This window comes from Antennarius striatus, chromosome 2 (assembly GCF_040054535.1).
Source record: "Antennarius striatus isolate MH-2024 chromosome 2, ASM4005453v1, whole genome shotgun sequence".
Lineage (NCBI taxonomy): Eukaryota > Metazoa > Chordata > Actinopteri > Lophiiformes > Antennariidae > Antennarius > Antennarius striatus.
The window spans coordinates 9,447,245-9,461,852 of record NC_090777.1 but is presented as its reverse complement, the minus strand read 5'-3'; the positions used below and the strand labels follow the sequence as shown (position 1 = coordinate 9,461,852).

The 14,608-nt window shown below is 40.1% G+C and overlaps 1 protein-coding gene and 1 long non-coding RNA gene across 2 annotated transcripts in view; one reads left to right on the top strand and one right to left on the bottom strand.

Annotated features, from left to right (window-relative positions):
* LOC137612815 (solute carrier family 41 member 3) overlaps positions 1-369 on the bottom strand; it is a 41,659-nt gene extending 41,290 nt beyond the window's left edge. The window contains exon 1 of the mRNA XM_068341537.1: positions 115-369. Coding sequence (XP_068197638.1) covers positions 115-142 — 28 coding nt within the window. The 5' untranslated portion in view covers positions 143-369. The remainder of the gene's footprint in view (positions 1-114) is intronic.
* Positions 370-5,893: 5,524 nt separating this feature from the next.
* On the top strand, positions 5,894-9,176 carry LOC137612978 (uncharacterized). The gene is made up of 5 exons (XR_011038897.1): positions 5,894-6,058; positions 6,160-6,340; positions 6,559-6,689; positions 6,849-7,056; positions 7,170-9,176. It is a non-coding gene; the product is annotated as an uncharacterized lncRNA (long non-coding RNA).
* The last annotated feature ends 5,432 nt before the right edge of the window (positions 9,177-14,608 follow it).

Genomic DNA, 14,608 nt, shown 5'->3' with positions numbered 1-14,608 from the left:
TTTAGGATTATCTCTAGACAATTACCACAGACGGTAGAAACCATGGGACCGCTCTTCAAACGTGGGCTACATTTAAACGAAAATCCTCATTCAAATAACGGCGCTTGGACTTACGTGTTGGTGGGTTTTGCTCACTAAGCATCCTCTGTGACTTCACAGGCTTGGGAGCGATGAGAATCCATTCAGAGTCAAATATTTGACACCGTCTCTCCGACACATAAAACAGCGTCGGGCTGCGGACGTGGGGGACAAGAGTCCCACAAAACGTGACCCCAGTGGATAGAAAACTCCTTCAAATGTCTATCAAAACAACAAAATGCACGAGGATCTGCTGTTGACATGCATATTTCCACTGGAGGCGACCATGTGTACATACCATAATACCAATGACTGGGTAACCAGAGTTACGCAACCAGACGTTTTCTGATTGGATAAACACCAGTAGCATAGCCCCTCCCCTAAGTAGAGGAGGCGACCAGCCGCATTAAAACCTGGAAGTTTGAGCTCAAGTTTTGACAGTTTAGTTTATTATTATTAAGTAGTAAAATGAATGAGTATTTTTCAAACGCTCTACTCATATAAACTCAATGCGTAAGGATTGGAAAACTTTAAAGATCAAGGACCCTGAACTACTGCAACTCCCTAACAATCTTGATTAATGTTAATAAGGAAGTATGGGCGTCCCTGTGGAGATTGTTACCTCCACAACCCGGCCCCGAAGAACCAGTTGAAGGTGGATTGATGGGTTGATTATTGTTAAGCTTGATTATTGGAAGTTGAGGAGAAAATTGCACAAGAAAAAATATCTTACATTATTGTTGTCATTCAAGAGCTGTTTCTCTTTCTCTTGGTGGGTCTCCAGATCTTAACCCAAATCTAACAATGAAACCATGAGTGTGAGAATCACTGCAGAAATCTGACGTAGCCATGACTGCTACCATCTCTTTCAAATTGTGCAGATTAAATACTGCATGTAAAACACGATGGTGCTGTCTTTACATACCTGACAACAACATTACACCAATAACACACAAGTTGATTTATTGTCCTTACCTCTGTGTCCTGACTTGAAGCTGAGCGTGTTCACTGTTGATGTGGACTCCAACTCCTAAGAATAACCATGTGTTTGCTTACAGTGTCGTGTACGTAAAGGCCTGTCTATATTAGGCCTTTGTGCCACTTTCCATTTGCGCGTTCATTTTTGAACACATGTGTGTGTGTGTGTGTGTGTGTGTTAAACTCAGTCTGAGGGTGTGTCTGTATGAAATGTGTGAGCTAGTGCGCATGTATCATGAGGTACTGTCTTGAATTTCATGGCATTGGCAGTTAGTGATACCCCCTCCTGACACTTTCCATCTGTAGGGGGGTGACAGTGGCTGGAGGATAAATGCTCACGTTCATTCATAGAAACACATTTTACAGAACAGTGTTATGTTAGACATTTTAAGTATACTTTTAATGAAGGTTTTTATTTTGTTCTGACTGTGTTTAAATAAGATGTGTGTGTGTGTGTGTGTGTGTGTGTGTGTGTGTGTGCGTGTGCGTGTGCGTGTGTGTGTGTGTGTGTATACGTGTGCAAGCATTTGGAGTTAAAAGTACTTTCCCTACAGGAATTATTAATAGATTGTTTGATGTTTTTATTTTTTACACACACACACACACACACACACACACACACACACACACACACAAACATCGTGTACTGCCATCATTAAAATATACATGTTTGGCATACTTCCTTATTTTGCTGACATTTTTATTCACAGGCTTTCTGCAAAATGCCACACACTTCCAACTCATGCCAACTGATATTTTACCATCCAGTAGATGTCATCCTAGAGCAAATGAAGCCTCATGAGCTTCGAACTGCAGTGAACCAATTGGGGTGAGAAGCTTCAATGTTTCATGGGGCTTCATCTGCCCATCACTAACTTTACATGGACTTCCCATTTAACATAATTGTAGAGTGTCATAAGTGTTCTAACAATTTACACATTTTTGAGCAGAAAGTCCAAGCAGCATGAACAACATATAAAATGGCAACAAATTTTGAGTGAAACTAGCTGGCTATCACGAACAATCTGTCTAGCTATGGTTTCCGTTTGGAATGAGACAATCGATGTAGTATCCAAAATGCTCCTCAGGCATCTGACAAAAACGGTCTTTAAGTAACTTCATACAGTTCTGGTCATGTAGTCAGCTAACAGAACTATCACTTCTCTAAAATTTCTTTTCCACTTGCTCTTTTGACATGTGCCTTTTCCTTTAACATTAGCTCCTTTCCCAATCTTATGATTAATTAGCTTTCTTTCTCCAGTTAGCACTCTGCATGAAAGAGGCCAAGGACTCTTACAGGAGGAAGGTGGAGCAGCAGCTGAGCACCAACAGCATGAGGGATGTCTGGGAAGGTGTGAGAAACATCACTGGGCACAAAGCCAGGACCAGCACAGAAGGGAGAGGGGTGCAGAGAGCCATCAACCTGAACAACTTCTTCAATAGGTTCAACCAGGCCCCCTAGCAGCATCCCCTATCACCCTCCACCCTCCCGACCTCAGCAGCAGCTCACCAGCCTCATCCCTATCCCATGGCCTCCCTCCCCCCTCCACAGCAGCAAAGTGGCCCTTCTCCACCCCCCACCCCCTATCCCTCTCCCTCCCCCCACCCCACCCCCCATTCAACCTATCCCCACAGCTTCCACACATCTGTAGGAACAAGGAGCCCCCCACCATCCCTCTTCCCCCCAGTCCCTCCTTCTCCTCCAAATCTACCGATCCCTTCTCTGCAGCAGTGAAGTAGCTCCCCTCAACCCCCTTTCCCCCAAGCGCCCCCCCCCATCCCTTCCCCTATCCTACCTCCCTCAAGCTCACCTCCACCTATCCTAGCTCCCCCATCTCCTCCCTCCCCTACTCTCTCACCTGCAAGCCCTCCTCTTTGTCTCATACACCTTCCCTCCACCCCCGGCTCCCACCACCATCACCACCTCCTCCCTTCTTCACAGCGGTCCAGGTGAGAGGAGAAATGAGGAAGCTTCGGCCCCGAAAAGCAGCAGGACTGGATGGAGTGAGCCCATAAATACTCAAGGCCTGCGCCGCCGAATTTGGGGGGCCACTACAACGGGTCTTCAACCTGAGCGTGCATCTCAGGAAGGTGCCCACCTTCTGGAAGACATTGTGCATCGTTCCAGTTCCCAAAAAAAGAACTGGCACAGCGAGCTGAAGGACAGAGCAGGACTTTCTGAGGAGGCTGAGGGCATTCAACATCTGCAAAAAGCTCCTGTGGATGTTCTATCAGTCTGTGGTCACCAGCATACTGTTCTACGCTGTGGTGTATTGGGGAGGGAGCGTCACTCACTTTCTATGTGCTGGTGCTTTCTGTGTGCTTTTTCTGTGTTTTTGTTTACTCACTGTGCCGTGTGTAGTGTGAGGGAGATGTTAATTTCCCTGATGGAACCTCCTTAAGGAATCTTTAAAGTTCTACTCTACTCTCTCTACTCTAACATTCATCTGCAGCTTCTCAATGCAGGCCCAGCTCAATCCATGATTTGCCAACACAAAGTCGTTACATCACCACGTTTATTTTTGAATATGTTGGGTGCGCTTGGTTTATAATACCAATGTATTTGTTTTCATATGTTTGGTATGAAGTCTGATATAATTGTTTTTGTTGTGGAATATATATATATATATTATATAAAGTTATATATATATATATATATATATAACATATATATATGCCTCATATATATGTATATATATATATCACAAAAACAATAATATCAGACTTCATACCAAACATATCAAAACAAATATATTGGTATTATAAACCAAGCGCACCCAACATATTCAAAAATAAACGTGGTGATGTAACGACAAGTATCTGTTGTATATCTGTAGTACTCTTTTTTTGGCATGAAACCATACTGCTGCTCACAAATGCTCACTTCTACCCTTAGTCTAGCTTCAACTACTCTTTACATAACTTCATTGTATGGCTCATCAGCTTTATTCCTCTGTAGTTGCCACAACTCTGCACATCTCCCTTGTTCTTAAAAATTGGCACCAGCACACTTGTCCTCCATTCCTCAGACATCTTCTCACTATCTAAGATCCTGTTAAACAACCCAGTCAGAAACTCTACACTTCTCTACACTTCCAAACCTCTACAGGTATCCCTTATGAAAGAAAAATATATTGCAGTATATTTGAAAATAGCATGCAATAAATTAGTCAATATATTCTCATACATGAGATTTAGTATTTATATTTTCCAATATGTTGCAATATATGCATATACCATATATGCGTATATATTGATACATATAATAAAATATATTGCAAACAAAACCAAAAAGGGCACTACATTTTACATGTAATAGTTTATTTATATGTTCCAATATTGTACAATATATGCATGTGCCATTTATTAATATATATTGTACCGTATATGGATATATATTGTATCATATATAAATAGTCACTATATTTTTCACATGCAAGTTTGTCTTTATATTCTCTAATACACTGCAATACATGCAAGTGTTATTATTGTGGTATATATTGTGCCATATATGCATATATATATTGTACCATATAAAAAAAGTTAATTACTTTATATAATTTTTTCAACCATAAATAATGAAAAAATAATACAGTACCGCACAAGGACCATACATGGCTATAGGCAAATTAGATCACAGTGAAGACATCTGAATTAAACAAATGCTTATAGTTTATTGAAGCAAACTTCCATTTTCAATCCTCCACACTGGATCTTGGGGGTAAACATGCATAGAGGCTTGAAAAATTGTGGCAGATCAATAAGCATACATTTGTACGTGTGTATGTTGTACTTGGTTGGCTAGTTGTTCTGATCTGATATGACTACTTCTACCAGAGTGCTTAGCGCGACTCGCGCATGTGCAGAACCAGCGCCCCATCCGAGCCAGCCAATCATAGCGCATAGACACGTCAAGCGCGCATGCGCATTGCTTGAGCGGGACGCAGACCGGAAGATGGGTCTGTTGGCGCCAGCAGCATGCATGTAATGTGACAGGCAAAATAAACAAGAAGACGTGTGTATTTTTTTCCGCCAAGAAGAAACAAGCAGTCGGACCAGTTCTGTTCAGCACAACGAGGAGGCGAAACATTAAAGTCAAGTATGACAGAATGTAGGTTTGCCCTCGTAAATTGGGTGAAGGGACCAAAGATAAAACTAGCATTATTCCCGTCAGCTGGATAATCGATTTTGACCCAGCAGATATTGACGTGAAGCTAGTCAAACTACATATTAAAGGCATCAATAAAAGATAACACCATCTGTATGAAGAACCGGAGTCCTTGCATCTTTCAAATGGGAGCACGCACACACACACACACACACACACACACACACACACACACACACACACACAGAGTTTCGCGTGTTTACTACCAGTTATAGCAGATATAGCAACATAATGTTTCTCAGTTGCTCTGTACTATCTATCAAAATGTGGATCCCATATCTGACTGTTTAAAATTGCCACCCAACAACTAGCTCTACAGATATTAGAGGCATAAATTGATAAAACAGCCAATCTTCATGCTCACCATCATGCATGTAGATTGGCTGTTTTCACTATAGAACCGTGCTAAACCATATGTAATTACTCTAATCTTCCAACACCAAGTGCTCATCATGGTGGGGGTTCCCCAGGTCTAATGTGACTTATTTTGGGAGTAGCAATCTGAAATGGTTGAGAACCACTGGTTTTCAGGACTAATATCAATTATAGATATAAAAATAAAGAAAAAGAAACAATTTATGGCACTACCTGTCTACCTATAATTATTATATTTATTTATTCTAACATTTGTTCATTGTTATGGTGTTGATTTTTTACATTAAGAAAATATAACTCAATCCTGATTGTGGAAAAAGTGGCTCCACTCAAAGCTGCTAAAAGGGAACTCCATTCAGATGACACTGAACAAGAGTGTGAGAAAAGAGAAACGGCCTGGACTTTGGTGAAGATACCAGTACTGGGGACAAAGTCTCTGGCGCTGGAAATCTAAAACCGGTAATTTGACGCTTGAGATTGATATTACATTAGTCATTGTTTGTGTATTACTGTAGATTATTCATGATTAAATTGTAATAATTAACATCTTTGCCCTATAGAAAAAAGCCAAAGTTGCTGCGCAAAGACTGGCGGAGGAGCAGCTACTGTCAAACGATGCTCAGCTCAGCCCCGGTCCAGCAGAATCATCAAGCCAGGAAAACGACGACCTCAGAGACTTGCGGAGCCAGATCAAGGCCTTACAGAAGGAAAACACCAAACTGTGAAACATGGTAGTGAAAGGCAAGTATGGAGTATGATATCATCGTATTAACCGATTTAGATCAGGGTCTCTGAGTCCTTTCACTTGATCTTGTTCTGATGTGTTTATTTTAATGATAATGATCAATTGATTTGCAGCTTTCAATGAGTTAATAAACTTCACTGGAGATGTGGTTTCCAGGCTCATATTTGCCTCCATGGTTGCTGTCTGTATAATCTTGTAGCACGTTTTTTCTCAGAAATTCCAACTTTGTTGGTGGACGTGAGAAAGCTTGTCAACACCACCACCAACAAAGCTGTTGATGACCCTAATGCTGAGAGTGACGGCCCAGGTGAAACGTCACTTTGCACACCTTGCAGACCTTCACAAGTAAGTATAAGTTGGTACATTTAGAACAAACATTTAAACTGACAGCATTATTGGCATTCTATTGCAAGTTGCTTCATTTTTTCCCTTCTATATGGCCTATAATTGCTTGTGGTGTTTTTGCTCGTGTCTTTTTTCTTAATTTTATTTTATTATTTGAAGGTGAAAATCGGGAATGATGGAACCGTCACCGTCTTGTCACATTACTGGGAGACTGCAAAAGCTTTTACTACCGCACGGGTGCTACTGATGAGGCTGTTTGATGTGGATGTCCTCTCTAAGTCTAACCTGAAAGGAGGGGTCAGCAAGTTGGATCCCTCTGCTGAGCGTCGGCAGGCTCTCGACCCAAGGAAACTTCAAGCTTGACAAGGTAAAAAGTTCTCAGAACTGGTGCTTTCCCATAATAATTGCATGTGGGGGAGGGGGGCACAGGAGGTGTGACGAGGGGAAGAATAATCAATTTTCATCCCTTTTGTTCCACAGATGCTGTTCTAAACCGGTTTCCGGCAGCCAAAGAAGCTGATGTCACAAAATCCATCAACAGTGGAATCTGCAAGCTAAGACACCGGGTGAAGCACAAAAGCAAGTGAAGTTAAATAAGAAGTCCCCTTTATTCAAATTGTATTGTTCCGCAACATGTTTAAATTAGTGCTGTTAGGCGATTAAGAAAATTAATCTAATTAATTACAGGATTTGTAATTAATTAATCTGATTAATCACATTTTAATCTAATACCTGCTAAAGGCCCCCCAATAAAGAATTTGAATTCTAGGACATTACAAAATTGTAGTGCATGACTAATCAATAGAATACACAAAGAAGAGAAGATTTGAAATCCACATTTTTATTGGTTAAGTGTGCTTTATAAATGAAATTCAAAAGAAAAAAGGCCACGCACATCAGCAAACCAGTTAGGCCAGATGCATTTCTCAAAAATGCAATACAAATACAGTTAAATTAAATAAAATTCAGAAATTAAGGCTGAGTCTCAAATAGACACACAAGCAGACTCTCAATTAAAAATGAATACTAAAACTGACTCAATACAGCAATTCAAAATGAATAGTATAACATGCCTCTAAATAAGGCAACATCAATAGCAAGATGTCAACAGGCCAGTGGTTCTTAACCTTGTTGGACGTACCGAACCCTGCCGGTTTCAAATGCTCACTCACTGAGCCGTTCTTTAGTAAAAAAAAAAAAAAAGTCTAATTTAAGACATAAGTACCGTATTAGCCCTAATATTAGACGGTGTTTTTTGCATTGAAATAAGACTGAAAAAGTGGGGGTCGTCTTACATTCGGGGTATAGACATTATACCCATTCACAACGCTAGATGGCGCCAGATATCTTTAAAGTGAATGCTGAACTTAACTCCCCAGGCAAAAGCGAACCCCTGTCACGAAGAAGAAAAATAAAAAATAGCAGTAAGAAGGAAAACAAGAAAATAAGAGAAGAGATAAATAGAAAATGGAGAAACATAGCGAAAATCTGGAGAAAAGTGGGTCGAAGATCTTCCAGGTTAACCGGCAGCTGAGGAGAAGTTATGATGCAAACTTCAAGATGATGGTGATAAATGAGACAGAGTCTTCAAACAATTGCAAAGCAGCTGTGAAATATGGTGTCACAGAGTGTAATGTACGGAGATGTACTGTAATTATTTTCTGTATAAAAACTAAATTTGGTCTTCAAAAAGTCTTTTTCAAACTTGAGTCTTGAAAAAGAGGGGGTCGTCTTATAATCAAGGTCGTCTTATATTCGGGCCAATAAGGTTTATGTTTTACTGGTGTATTTAATGAATTGTGCATTAATGTCACCTTTTTCAAAGAAGAAAATCAAGACAATGCATGAACTCACATGAAATTACCTACCTGCAAATCAGTGTGACTTCTGCTGGTGTTATTGCTCAACGTAGTTTCTATGAATTAAAATATTAAGAAAGCAAGAAAGCAATCAGATGACGTACCATCATGACAGGCATAAATCAAAAACTGAGTGCGCAAAATACCCTGTAGCACAGGTAGGCTACTCGATGTAGCGTCACATGATCACCTGCAGCCAGTGATGGCTAAGGGCGGCATGTCATCACGAATTGACACGATGTGTCAAACGTACACAGTGATTTGTGGATGTTCAGCAAAAACACCTGACACATTGTGTCGGGTGTTCTGTCTTGACCTCCGTCTCCGCCGAACCCCTGAGACCGACTCACCAAACCCAGAGGGTTCAAAAAGAAAGGTCTTGGATGTTTGTTTCGAAAATAATTGTTCATTGAAAGTGCCAGTTAAGCTACTGAAACAGAATTTTGGAACAATCTAAAGTTGTGGCAACTGTTTTAATTTATTTTTTGTATATTTCCTGTTCAATGGGACACATTGAAAAATGTTTCAACAATTTGCACTGTTAAGAAATGTTGCACTGTTAAATGTTGCACTGTTACAAAATGTCTACCTCAAATCCTCAGGGTTTAGTATCTGTGCCTGATAAAGAAAATAAAGGTGGCTGTTGATCGATTGATCTATAATCTATTGATAGATTACTCATTAGTCTGTGTTGATATGTTATAATGTTTTGCATTGCTCATACAGGTTGTATTAGTTTAATGTTACCATATAATATACAGTACTGTATATTTAAATATATATTCTACCATACATGGTACACATATCTGTACCTATATGTAATATATATTCATCCTTATAATTTTACATATATTTAAATATATATTCTGCCATATATATGAACATATTTAGGCATATGTGTCCATATTATTTTACATATATTTAAAATACATTCTGCCATATATTGAATATACATGTGACACTACAGTATATCTTTACATATATTACAATACTTTTTACCATATAAATTACAATACATTTTTGACGATATTTCTAAATGTAAGTTTGAATATATTTTGGGATATATAAATACATATAAATTTATGTTTCGTATATATTGCAATAAAGCGGCAATCATTTGTATATTTTGCTATATATTGCAATATATTACATGAATATATATATATATATATATATATATATATATATATATATATATATATATATATATATATAGTATAATATACAGTATGTGTCCTCAATATATCATTCCATGTATTTCCAATATACAGTGGGTATGGAAAGTATTCAGACCCCTTTAAATTTCTCACTCTTTGTTTCATTGCAGCCATTTGCTAAAATCAAAAAAGTTCATTTTATTTCTCGTTAATATACACTCAGCACCCCATCTTGACAGAAAAAAACAGAAATGTAGAAATTTTTGCGAATTTATTAAAAAAGAAAAACTGAAATATCACATGGTCATAAGTATTCAGACCCTTTGCTCAGTATTGAGTAGAGGCACCCTTTTGATCCAGTACAGCCTCGAGTCTTCTTGGGAATGATGCAACAAGTTTTTCACACCTGGATTTGGGGATCCTCTGCCATTCTTCCTTGCAGATCCTCTCCAGTTCCATCAGGTTGGATGGTGAATGTTGGTGGACATCCATTTTCAGGTCTCTCCAGAGATGCTCAATTGGGTTTAGGTCAGGGCTCTGGCTGGGCCAGTCAAGAATGGTCACAGAGTTGTTCCAAAGCCACTCCTTTGTTATTTTAGCTGTGTGCTTCAGGTCATTGTCTTGTTGGAAGGTGAACCTTCGGCCCAGTCTGAGGTCCTGAGCACTCCGGAAGAGGTTTTCTTCCAGGATATCTCTGTACTTGGCTGCATTCATCTTTCCTTCAATTGCAACCAGTCGTCCTGTCCCTGCAGCTGAAAAACACCCCCATAGCATGATGCTGCCACCACCATGTTTCAACGTTGGGATTGTATTGGGCAGGTGATGAGCAGTGCATGGTTTTCTCCACACATACCGCTTAGAATTAAAGCCAAAAAGTTCAATCTTTGTCTCATCAGACCAGAGAATCTTGTTTGGGAGTCCTTCAGGTGTTTTTTGGCAAACACTATGTTGGCTTTCATGTATTTTGCACTGAGGAGAGGCTTCCGTCTGGCCACTCTGCCAGAAAGCCCTGACTGGAGGAGGGCTGCAGAGATAGTTGACTTTGTGGAATTTTCTCCCATCTCCCTGTTGCATCTCTGGAGCTCAGCCACAGTGGTCTTTGGGTTCTTCTTTACCTCTCTCACCAGGGCTTTTCTCCCACGATTGCTCAGTTTGGCTGGACGGCCAGGTCTAGGAAGAGTTGTGGTCGTCCCAAACTTCTTCCATTTGAGGATTATGGAGGCCACCGTGCTCTTAGGAACTTTGAGTGCTGCAGCAATTCTTTTGTAACCTTGACCGGATCTGTGCCTTGCCACACTTCTGTCTCTGAGCTATTTGGGCAGTTCCTTCGACCTCATGATTCTCATTTGCTTTGACATGCATTGTGAGCTGTAAGGTCTTATATAGACAGGTGTGTGCCTTTCCTAATCAAGTCCAAACAATTTAATTAAACACAGCTGGACTGCAATGAAGGAGTAGAACCATCTCAAGGAGGACCAGAAGAAATGGACAGCATGTGAGTTAAATATGAGTGTCACAGCAAAGGGTCTGAATACTTATGACCATGCAATATTTCAGTTTTTCTTTTTTAATAAATTTGCAAAAATTTCTACATTTCTGTTTTTTTCTGTCAAGATGAGGTGCAGAGTGTACATTAATGAGAAATAAAATGAACTTTTTTGATTTTAGCAAATGGCTGCAATGAAACAAAGAGTGAGAAATTCAAAGGGGTCAAAAGATATATTGGTACATATATTTTCCTTTCGTAAGGGATATCAGGACCGACTGCCTTTCCAGTCTTCATCCTCTTCAATGCCCTCCTCACTTCGTCCTGGCTAATCTTTGCTACTTCCTGGTCCACAACAGTCACCTCTTCTAGTCTCTGTTCTCTCTCATTTTCCACGTTCATCAACTCTTCAAAGTACTCTTTCCATCTTCCCATCACACTACTGGCACCTGTCAATAGACTTCTGTCCCTATCCTTAATCCCCCTAACCTGCTGCACGCCCTTCCCATCTCTGTCTCTCTGTCTTGCGAACCTGTATAGATCAGTCTTTCCCTCCTTACTGTCCAACCTAGCTTATAAGTCATCAAAAGCACCTTGTTTGGCCTTTACTACCTCTACCTTCAACTTACGCTGCATCTCCTTGTAAACCTTTCCTTCCAGAGGACACAACAAATACTCTCCTACCTGTCTCCCTGATCACATTAGCTGTAGTCATCATCTGGAAACACCTCCTGTCCACCCAGAGCTTGTCTTAACTCCTTCCTAAAAGTCATGCAATACTCTTCATTTTTCAGCTTCCACCATTTCGTCCTCTGCTCTGCCTTTGCCCTCTTCATCTTCCTCACCACCAGAATCATCCTACACACCACCATCCTATGCTTTTTCGCCTAAACACTACTTTACAGCCACTGATCTCCTTCAGATTACACCGTCTACACAAGATGTAGTCTACTTGTGTGCTCCTACCTCCACTCTTATAGGTCACCCTATGCTCCTGCCTCTTTTGGAAGAAAGTGTTTACAATAACCATTTCCATCCTTTTTGCAAAGTCAACTACCATCTGTCCTTTTGCGTTCCTCTCCTAGATACCAAACCTGCCCATCACCTCCTCATCACCTCTGTTTCCTTCACCAACATGTCCATTGAAGTCTGCAACAATGACAACTGTCTCACTTCTAGGTATGCTCTGCATCACTTCATCAAAGTCAAACCAGAATTTCTCCTTCTCCTTCAGCTCACATCCTACCTGTGGAGTATACCCACTAACAACATTGAGCATCAAATCTTCGATTTCTAGCTTCAGACTCATCACTCTATCCGACACTCTTTTTACCTCCAGGACATTCCTAACAAACTCCTACTCCAGTTCTCTTCCTATTTAGACCATGATAGAACAACTTGAACCCTGCTTCTAAACTTCTAGCCTTGCTACTTTTCCACCTGGTCTCCTGGACACACAGTATGTCAACCTTCCTCCTCTGCATCATGTCAACCAACTCTCTACCTTTTCCTGTCATAGTTCCAACATTCAACGTCCCTACTTTCAGTCATATACTCTTGGCGTTCCTCTTCTCTCTCTTCCTACGAACACACTTTCCTCCTCTCCTTCTTCGACCAACAGTAGTCCCAATTTCCACCGGCACCCTGTAGGTCAACATTCCCGATGGCGGTCATTGTTAAACCGGGCCACGACCAGTCCGGTATGGAAGTCATAGGTTAGATTCTCATGTTTGATTCGGCAAAAGTTTTATGCCGGATGCCCTTCCTGATGCAACCCTCTATTTATCCGGGCTTGGGACCGGCACAATAAGACACTGGCATGTGTCCTCTTGCGGCTACATTGGTTATAGGAAAGATAATAGTAATAATCAGGGTGGAATTTTGCTGGAAAAGGGGCTAGGGGGTGGTTATCCCCCCTCTGGTTTGCCATCTCTGCCTCGTTGCACAACTTTTAGCCTCAGGGGGTGTAGAGAGTAAGCCAAGCTTTAAGTCACTGAAGTATTCCACCGCACTTACGTGAATGAGAACTGATATGGTTCTTTGTAATCAAAAGTCGGACATGCCATTTTTTGCTTAAATGCACTGTTTTATTTCAATTAAGTTTCTCAGTTATCTTGACCAATAGTTAACATCAAATAGCAAGACATTCGGAGTTCAGTCATCAAAAACACTGTTTACGGATTTTGTCCTACAGTGGGACATCCCTGTCAATAATAATAATAATAAAAAACAAAGAAATATCAGGCAGGCTGTGAGAAAGTTTTCTTATAGGAAGCTACATTGCTGTCACAAACTTTCGACTTGACCAGAATCATCTGAAATCCCAATGTTCACAAACATATTAATGCACATGAATACATTGTGTGTTCCTTCCCTGTAAAGAGTTTGCAGAGATGTGCATAAAAGAAAATGAAACGTCACAAATCATGCCCCAACAGAAAAGACAAAAAGGCCACATGAAGTCCAACATTAGAGCAAACTGTTCAATTTTTCTTAATTTTACTGAGTTATTTTGACATGACGTGTGAAATATTAATTATTATTGTGATAACACCTCATGCCTCAAGCCAGCTAGGATAGGTTCCAGCTGCCTATGACAGCAAAGGACGATGAATGAATGAATGTTATGTTTTACTGACAGTAAAGACAGTTTATATTTGGCTGAATTTTGTTTCCATGATTGGCCCTTATCCATGGCCCTAAAGCCTAATTAGACCATCTGCCACATTGTGGCCCAGCACAGAAAGTTAAATGTTTCATGTCTTTTTAAGTTTGTATACAGTATTGAAAATAAATGTTCAACGGTTCAGGATTAGGCTCATAGGGCCTACCATTAACCTAGAAAAGAATTAGGTCTGATGATTGCTTATCTTTTTCATGAATAAACCCTCCACCCCACCCCTGTTTTTTGACAAATCACACCCTGGTCATAATCAGCAACTGTACATTTTAAGTACTAAAAGAACTACATATTAGGTCCAAAGAATCAGCACAACTAGGTAAGAAAGCATAGCATTACACATCACATATTGTTAATATATGTCATGAAAACCTGTTGCATTTGACATATCCAGAAGACCAACAGTATCATTAGTATTCTCATCATATTTCCAGTCACCAGTTTAACACATCTCTCATTTTACTTCTCATTTTAATGATATCTGCTGCTGTCCAGAAGTCATGATAAAACCTGCAGCCTAAATATGTATCCTGAAAGGTTGCTGAAGACTTTACTTAAGAATCAAAACTAATTTCCTTTTGCAAATTATACATACTGTATGTACCAATGTGCCTATTCTTCACTGAAACACGCCTTTTTTTCTTGAAATTGTAGTGGTGGTGTAATGTCAGGTCAATATACTATCCACTAGGTGGCAGCATAAGCTAAAGTTAAGTAATCCATAAGGTTCAGCTCAT